This window comes from Capra hircus, chromosome 22 (genome assembly GCF_001704415.2).
Source record: "Capra hircus breed San Clemente chromosome 22, ASM170441v1, whole genome shotgun sequence".
Taxonomy (NCBI): Eukaryota; Metazoa; Chordata; class Mammalia; order Artiodactyla; family Bovidae; genus Capra; species Capra hircus.
In genome coordinates, this window is record NC_030829.1 from 36,903,095 (window position 1) to 36,912,382 (window position 9,288).

The 9,288-nt window shown below is 41.4% G+C and overlaps 1 protein-coding gene across 3 annotated transcripts in view; it reads left to right on the plus strand.

Moving 5' to 3' along the window:
* Window positions 1-8,519, plus strand: part of ADAMTS9 (ADAM metallopeptidase with thrombospondin type 1 motif 9) — a 162,397-nt gene extending 153,878 nt beyond the window's left edge. For all 3 annotated transcript variants that reach the window (XM_005695759.3, XM_005695760.3, XM_013973544.2), the window contains 2 exons: window positions 5,006-5,100; window positions 7,005-8,519. In XM_005695759.3, the coding sequence (XP_005695816.1) occupies window positions 5,006-5,095 (90 nt within the window). In that variant the 3' untranslated portion in view covers window positions 5,096-5,100; window positions 7,005-8,519. The remainder of the gene's footprint in view (window positions 1-5,005; window positions 5,101-7,004) is intronic.

Below are 9,288 nucleotides of genomic sequence, written 5' to 3' on the forward strand. Positions count from 1 at the left end.
GGAAGGGATCCAGCCCACATCTCCTGCTTTGCAGGCCCATTCTTTACCACTGAGCCATCAGGGAAACCCTCCAAGTTAATCTCATTCAAAAAGCATGCAAATTTTTAAAAGAGTGAAGCTTACATGTTTTTTTTTTTTCTTCAAAATTGGCAACTATTTTTCTTTTTTAATGAGATTATCCATTGTTTTCAAAAGACTTCCATAGTTGGGCCATATGAATCAAATATGGCCCAAAGAGATCCTGAAATGTGCACACAAGTATGATTCACACCAGCATTAGTCCCAGTTGAGAAAAACATCTTAGATGCCAGACCTCATGCAGGAGTCAAGGGTGGAGGGTGGCTCATATGACATGGTAATTTACAAACTGGGATATGATGCCACAGTTAAACAAGGGTTTTTTCATAACATGGGGAAGGATTAAGGGGGCTGAGTAGTAGGACCATTTGAATTGCATCTCACAGAGAAGAGCGTGCTTGTTCAGCCTTCTTCGATTCATTCAACAAATGTGTGTTTCAACCACTGCTAGGTTCTGGGGACCCTAGTATTCTAACAAGGCACTGGCCTTGCCATCATGGGGCTTACATTCCAGGGGGGGAAGACAGACATAAAGAAAGAACTACCCCCATCTTATAGGGTGCTGTGCAGCTGGTAACTCGGTCAGAACGATTTCTCAGAGGAAGTGGCTTCCGGGCTGAGTTCTGAAGAATTTACCAGACAAAAGCTGGTTAATGCACACAGAGTCCAGTTCACACAGAGAGGGAGAGGGCAGAGAGTTCCAGCTGGAGGAGCCGCATGTGCAAAGGCCCTGTGTTAAGAGGCATGTTAGAGGAACAACCCAAAGAAATGCAGAGGGCAAGAACAGAGCAAGACAAATCCAGACAGGTAGGACTGTACAAGGCTAGAGACCAGGATTCAGCAAACCTTTTCTGTAGAGGACCAGGTAGTAAATATTTTAGGTTTTGCCATCCAGGAGGTGAAAATCATGGATATTACATATGTATTTATATGACAAGAGTGAAAACAAATTTGCACAAAAGTTTGGTGATTAAATCCAAAACAGAATAATAATTGAGTGTAAATTTTTGTTATCCAGAATCTACCAAGGAAATGAATGAAATGTTGAGAAAGGATAACATTTTGTTTAATCAGTGTTCTCTGTTACCAGAATTGCTTTGAAGTGTTTATTTGTTAATGCTGATCTGAAATGAGACGTTCTGCACTTCATCTTTATGAATGTCTTTTTGCAGAGATAGGTATTGCCAAACACTGCTATCGTCTACAACCACATCATTTTAATTGAGCATATTCATGCCTTGGCAGCTGTTGGTGGAATTCCGTTAGATTTTACACTTGGTATTTGCCTTTCTGCACATCATTACATTACAGATGAATCACTTGTACTTGAAGGTGAAATGGAAGCTCTCCTCAGTTACCTCATTAGATGGATTTTTAAATATGAAAATTTCCTTTGCACTTACATTCATGTCCAAAAAGTGATCCTGAAACTGTAGTTCACACTCACGAAGTATATCCACTATAAATGTATGTGGAATAGCAATAAAGCTTCTCATTTTTAACATTTGACAGATTGGGAAGTGTACAAAGCACCTTAACATGATTTATGATTCAAACAATGTTAGTTGTTATTGAAATGACTTTACCACAGTATAACTTTTGCCTGTAAGTGCAGTTTTTGCCTTGTAATTTTAGCTTCAGTTCATTAAGAAACATTATCAAGTCAGCAGCAAAAGACAATGTCCAAAACCATTAAGTGTTCAATGACAGTGATTGAGAGCAGTTCTTCTCGTTCAGAAAATTATTTATCCTGTCCCTGAGCTCAAAATTCATGATAAAACTTTACCACTCCTAAGTCATCCAACTGCTGTATGTTAGGATAAGTCAGGGTATTCAACTTCTAGTCCTGACCCCCAAATTCCCCAAACTGATGGAGATTAAGTCTGTGATAGAAAAAGAAGTTCATTATTAACACCATGGGTTCCATGACACTAGATAGGTTCTTGTATTTTCCACGGTGAATAATCACAGGCCTTAAACATCTTACATTTTCACAGTTCAGTTCAGTTCAGTTCAGTCACTCGGTCATGTCCGACTCTTTGCGATCCCATGAATCGCAGCACGCCAGGCCTCCCTGTCCATCACCAACTCCCGGAGTTCACTCAGACTCATGTCCGTCGAGTCCGTGATGCCATCCAGCCATCTCATCTTCTGTCATCCCCTTTTCCTCCTGCCCCCAATCCCTCCCAGCATCAGAGTCTTTTCCAGTGAGTCAACTCTTCGCATGAGGTGGCCAAAGTTCTGGAGTTTCAGCTTTAGCATCATTCCTTCCAAAGAAATCCTAGGGCTGATCTCCTTTAGGATGGACTGGTTGGATATCCTTGCAGTCCAAGGGACTCTCAAGAGTCTTCTCCAACACCACAGTTCAAAACCATCAGTTCTTCGGTGCTCAGCTTCCTTTATAGTCCAATTCTCACATCCATACATGACTACTGGAAAAACCATAGCCTTGACTAGACGGACCTTAGTCGGCAAAGTAATGTCTCTGCTTTTGAATATACTATCTAGGTTGGTCATAACTTTGCTTCCAAGGAGTAAGCATCTTTTAATTTCATGGCTGCAATCACCGTCTGCAGTGATTTTGGAGCCAAAAAAAAAAAATAAAGTCTGACACTGTTTCCACTGTTTCCCCATCTATTTCCCATGAAGTGATGGGACCAGATGCCATGATCTTCGTTTTCTGAATGTTGAGCTTTAAGCCAACATTTTCACTCTCCTCTTTCACTTTCATCAACAGGCTTTTAAGTTCCTCTTCACTTTCTGCCATAAGGGTGGTGTCATCTGCATATCTGAGGTTATTGATATTTTTCCTGGCAATCTTGATTCCAGCTTGTGTTTCTTCCAGTCCAGCGTTTCTCATGATGTACTCTGCATAGAAGTTAAATAAGCAGGGTGACAATATACAGCCTTGATGTATCCCTTTTCCTATTTGGAACTAGTCTGTTTTTCCATGTCCAGTTCTAACTGTTGCTTCCTCACCTGCATACCGATTTCTCAAGAGGCAGGTCAGGTGGTCTGGTGTTCCCATCTCTTTCAGAATTTTCCACAGTTTATTGTGATCCACACAAAGGCTTTGGCATAGTCAAGAAAGCAGAAATAGATGCTTTTCTGGAACTCTCTTGCTTTTTCCATGATCCAGCTTTGTAAATTGGTCCAAATTAAGCTTTTCCTTCTCCACACATGGGTCTTACCATTATTAGTTGTCAACACATCTTAGCAGATTCCTCTTCAGTTTTTCTGACTAGTATTTCCTCTATCTCTTGGACATAATGTCACCCATACTTCTTCCACACAGAGCATTCATAGAGACTAATTATTTGGTCCTTCACAACTCAGCATGGTCTCCTCAAACAACTGAAAGAGTATCAGTAAAATCTATCTTCTCATCAAAAACCACAGGAAACCATTCCAATTTGCTTCATTTTTGAATTGTTTATTGATGTGGCTCCCAAATGTCATTAAATTTTTGAACAACTGGTCTTGCCAAAAGGATAACAGTGTTCAACAAATTGGTTTTCTCTGGACATATGTCTTCTGCTGTTACGATTAAACAGGATTTCATGAACTCACCACCTAGTAGACTGCTTTCCTTGTGTCGCTAACAAACGAGCCACTTGGGTGCTTACATCTTTTCATCTTTCATCCTTACTCACGTTGATTTCTTATTTTTGTGAAGAATTACACTGTGATGAGATAGTCTAAGTTTTCCAAATTCCTGAACATTGCTTGCCTGGGACTTGGGAATGCCATGCCCACGCTAAGTGTGGTGATATCGGTGCATAGCGTCTTCTTTTAGCACAACTTCGTGTCACTGTGTGCTTCCCCGCTGGCTCAGTGGCAAAGAATCCACCTGCAGTGCGGGAGACGCAGGAGGCACGGGTTTGATCCCTGGGTCGGGAAGATCCCCTGGAGGAGGAAATGCCAACCCACTCCAGTATTCTTGCTGGGAAAATCCTGTGGACAGAGAAGCCCAGTGGGCTACAGTCCGTGGGGTTGCAAAGAGTTGGACATGACCGAGCACGCACGTACACAGTATCGTTGCGTGACGAATGCAGCGCTTTGCCATGTAAATGTGACAATAGAGTAATCCATCCTACTGTACCTTAAAAGTACAATAAAGTCTACTCTTTTGGTCTTTTCTTATTTTGACATACACTGGTTATTAAAAAAAAAAAAAAGAAATGTTATAATACTGCAATAGGCCTGGCACTCGAAACAGGTTACAGTGTGTCACTGTGACTTGTGTGCAGAGCAGCAGTGTGAGGCTGTGAGACCAACCACTCAGCCTGCTGTTGTAACAAGAAAGCAGCCACTACATGAGGAAAGTGAATGGATGTGGCTGTATTCTGATAGAACTTTATTGGCGGGCCCTGAAATTTGAATTTTGAGTTTTTTCTACCTATCAAGAAATAGTATTCTCGGTTTGCTGCTTCCCAACCATTTAAAAATATAAACGCTCTTCTTGACACTGGTAGCTATGTCAATAATCAGGTTAAAAGCAAAGCGATTCTTTTGAGTGGTTTCCTTTGGTCCTTGATGAGTAGATAGATTTCTACTGAGACTCTTCAGCTGTGTGTTTGAGGAGAGACCATGCTGAGTGTGAAAGGACTAAAGATTAGTCTCCATGAATGGTCTGTGTGGAAGAAGTGCAGGTAAGGATATTTCAAAGAGAGTGAGAAAGCACTAGGGCCAAAAGACTGAAGTGCACTCTGTGAAGATACTGGCCGTACAAACACGGGACACATAGGCCATCGTTTCTCAGCCCCTGCTTTAGACTGTGGTGAGGATGTTGGTCCCCACTTCGAGAAGTCCTACCTGCTGTACATACAGGAATGAGTCCCCCCAAAGCCAGTTCAAGCCCCAGAACCATAGTAGCCAAGCAGGTGGGCTAAGATGATGCATCTTTTTTTTTTTTTTTTTTCCGCAGGATGGTACCCGGGTCATCGGGAAATGCGGTGGTTACTGTGGAAAATGCGCTCCGTCCTCTGGCACTGGCCTGGAGATTCGAGTTTTATAGTTAAGGTAAGTGTCTCTGTCCCTCTCTCTCTTTCTCGCCCTCTCTCTCTTGCCCTCTGGCTCTCTCTCATTCTTGGAGCAGTCTAATGATTAGCAAATGTAGGTGGGTCACGTGCCCCCAGACGGGGGAAGCTGCCCTAGTGCTTTTCAGCCTTGTGTCTCCTGCTCATCTGCCCTCGCACGCCTGCGGCCCTCCGCCCTCCACCTTGCACGTGCAGTCCCCAGGCATCCTGCACCAGGTTCCTCTGCAGTGCTTATTAGAAATGCTGCTCCCTGGGCTCCATCTCTAGAGGTCCTGCTGTGTTGAGTGGAGGTGGATCTAGGAATCTGTATTTTTAATGCAGGAAATTCTAATGCAGAAGATTCACAGATCAGCCTTCGAGAAATACTGCTGAGGGTATTACGAGAGTAATATTAATAACAGTCGTTGACCCCTGACTGTGTGTCAGGTACCATGCTGGGTAGGCATTGTTTCCGTGCATCCTCACAGCGAAGCCACAGTCTGGGGCTGTTACCCTCATTTTACAGACAGAAGCTGAGATCCTCAACAGTTAAGCGGCTGGCTTAAGTTCACCATGGATTTCCTTGGCAGAACCCAGGAGGGTCCTACCCACAGCCAGTGCTCCCAGTTAATGTACTCTTCTGCACACTTGTAACTCGCGATGTGATCCAAGGACCAGCCTGACCTGTATCACATGGGAGCTTATTAAAAGTGCAGGATCTCTGGCCTCATTCCAAATCTTCAAAGGCAAAATCTGCATTTTAACAAATGTGCAGGAGAGTTTCCTTGTTAAAAGTTTGATAGTTCCTGTCGTGACTACATTATGCTGGCAGGTCCTCCCTCTGCTGGGCAGAGAAGTGAACTGATCGCTCTTTTTCTCATCTCATTGCCTTTCATGGATAAGAGATGAGCTCAGCCAACTCACACGACCCTCCTACATCTTCCCTCAAGCTTCCAGCAGCCCATTATCCTTTTTAGGCTCTTCAAGATCCTGGCAAAGGAGTATATAGCTGACACTTGTGTATCAGTTTCAGTATTTAATCATCTATAATAAAAATTATGAACTTAAGGTAGAAATATTTCCACTGCAAGAAGCAACAGGGAAAACAAAAAGGAAAAGGAAAACAAACTTACTGTCTTAAATAACTGAGATGTCTAAGCAGTGGTCTGTCCCCAGGCATGGTTGGACCTTGAGGCTCAGAGTCATCAGGGCTCTTTCTTTCTCCATCCATCAGCAATGCTTGCCCCTTGAGTGACTTCGTTCTCGGGCAGATCGTCTCCTTCACACCATGGTCCCTGGCAGTTCTAGGCTTACATCATCTTTACATTTCATGGCCCTTAGTAAATGCTCACCCCTGACGTCTGTTGTGCACAAGAACCCTGGCTCTGATTTGTCACATGGCCATTTCTGAACCAGTCACAACATCCAGGAGACTGGGATCATGTACCCACCTAGAGTCAGGTGACTGACAGCCTCATTTGGAAGAGGGATAGTTGCCAAAAGACCAGAAAGAGTTTGTTATCAGAAGAGAGGAGATGGAATAAAGGAGGGTGCAGTCAGGGGAATCTCCATTTGATTTGTATTATGTATATTTTATATCTAATCAAGTGTACTTTATACATATCTTATGAGTAGTAACAGAATGAGCACATACACATAATGTTTACATGTCTGTACCAAAGGACCAGAAGGAGATACACCAGTATGTGAAGAACATTATCTCAGGCTGGGGGAATCACAGGCTGGTGGCTTTTTATTTCATTCTTTCTATATCCTTGAAATTTCCAGTTTCTTGTAGCAAGCATTATTTTTAAGTTCTATATGTAAAAATTTCTGGCTTACCTGTTCTTGACTTATGTCATTTGAGACAGAAGATTTACATTTCCTGGTTGGTTCATTTGCTTTCAGGTGCTCAGAAGAGGAAGCCATTATGGGATGGATGAAGGATAGTGATGAAATACCTCCACCTTAAAATTTGTGTGTGTGTGTGTGTGTGTGTGTGTGTGTGTGAGAATTTGTGTGCCTGTGTGTGTGTGTACATATGCATATATATATACTTATATACACATACATATGTATATGTGTGTGTATATAAATGTGGAATAACCTAATGATGTAAAGTTTAATATTTATGTTTGAAATTATTTATTGTGATGTAATATTTTTGTACGTAAAATGATTCTATTATGACTGCCTTTCACATTATTTCGTCCCCTGCAGTCAGACCACTGCATTTTACGTACTCTACATTATATGTAGTACTATGACAAAAGTGATCCTTTATTATCACGGTACACTATTGTTTACTTTCTATCTGTAAATGATTTATGTTACTTTTTTTTAATTGTAATTTTTTATAAAGAACAACTTAGCTACCATCAAGGTGCTACGAAAGTTGTATCAGGATATTGTTGGCATTTCTAGGAATGTGTCATTAGCCAATTGGTAATTTAGTGATGTCACTGATTGTACCAGCTATTAATTATGTTAAGTATCTATTCAGTTTCATGTGATCTCTGGGAAAAAAAATTGCTGCCTTGGTGCTAATATTGTGTGTATTTAAGTGATCATTGGACTCAGAACTGTAAACACTTTTAATAGAAGGGAGAAGCCGAAGAACAACTTTCAATGGACAGAGTCACTTGGATAAAATAAGACCAATTGTTTACCCTTGTTTTTAGACATGGCTTCTTGGGAAGAGAATGGGACTTTGTTCTTGTTGTTACTCTTATCAGTACTTTGCTTCAGTTAATGGTGCCTTCGTCTCTCTGGTTAAAGAGAGGGTCCTTCAAACAGCTTCATTACGGAGTGACATTGAGCCAATGAGAGCCGCTCAGTGTTTTGCCAAGATACTCTGAAATGGTGTCTATGTCAACAATTGCGACAGAGGATGCATGGGGTGGGGGTGAACTTCAGCCTCCCCAGCACACCTGGAGAAATCCAGAAACGGAATCTTAGTCATCAGGATTGCCTTTTGCGTGAAAACTTTGGCTGGTGACTTAGCCCCTTTGAGCCATGAACCTTAAACCCTGTCAGTGTCCATGGCTGCTGCAGTGATCGGCATTCAAAAGTGAAATGAACTATGGAGTACAAGATGCCTGAGTCTTTCTTATCTTTGGATCCACTCATCTGTGGAAGTCCTGTTTGTTACTTCTTTCCAAAATGGAACTGCCAAAGCCATGGTCTTTCTGCTCTTCCAGCCTGATGGAAGAAGAGTCGTCACCCTTGTCAGACACTCGATTTGAGAAACCTTCCCACTTCGAAAAGCCAAAGAGATTAGGAAAAACCTGTCAGTATTCTCCAAACCCACACAAACTTCAGAGTGCTCCAGGAAGTTATATTCAATGTATGAATAAGTGTTATTCTCCTTTATTAATACATTGTGAAAATATACTGCGAATAAATACCATGACCACATCCAAACATTTGTGTTTCACGTGATTTCTGGACCCTTGATTCAAGATGGGATGAACATGCCTCTAGTTTTGCTTTGTTTTATTTTTTCTAGCTTTTAAGATTACCATATTGAGAAGAAATGCAGGCGTTCTTAATCCCATTGATTGTATTTGCCATTCTGGAGACAGATAAAGAGTGGGGACTGTCTCAAGGTTTGTCTTTTCACCACTTATATCAATTAGTTGAAGTGGTTATTCTGAAAATCAGACAAAGAAACCTCTTGTCTTTGCAATGGGGAAACCAGGGACCAAACAGAACAGAAGATTTAAGTGAGATTTGGGGGCTTAATTGTTAATATCATGTAACAATATTTCTATTCTAGAGATTGATGGTGTCCTGGAAAATAAGAGCTTTCCAAAGAGATCTAAAGAACAGCTAATAGTAAGTGAACACCCCTGTATGCGGGAGCCTTTACTAGATTGTTTTAGTTTGTTCTCAGAACCACCCGGTGAAGTGGGTAATAGACTTAGCATCATTTTTTTTTTTTAACAGTAGAGATATCAGTTGTTTATCAAAGGAGCCAGAGTTTGAAATTCAAGTCCAAAAAAGTTAACTGACTACTAGAACAAAAATCAACACAGAGAAAAAACTGACAGAATACAGGCTATCAAGATGCATAATTCATAATGGTCACTGTGTATTTTTTTTTTTTCCAAATAAAACTCACCCATTTAATTCAGTCATTTGGCACAAAGAAGGCTCCTGTTTCCTCCAGTTTTTCAGTCTCTCTAGGATG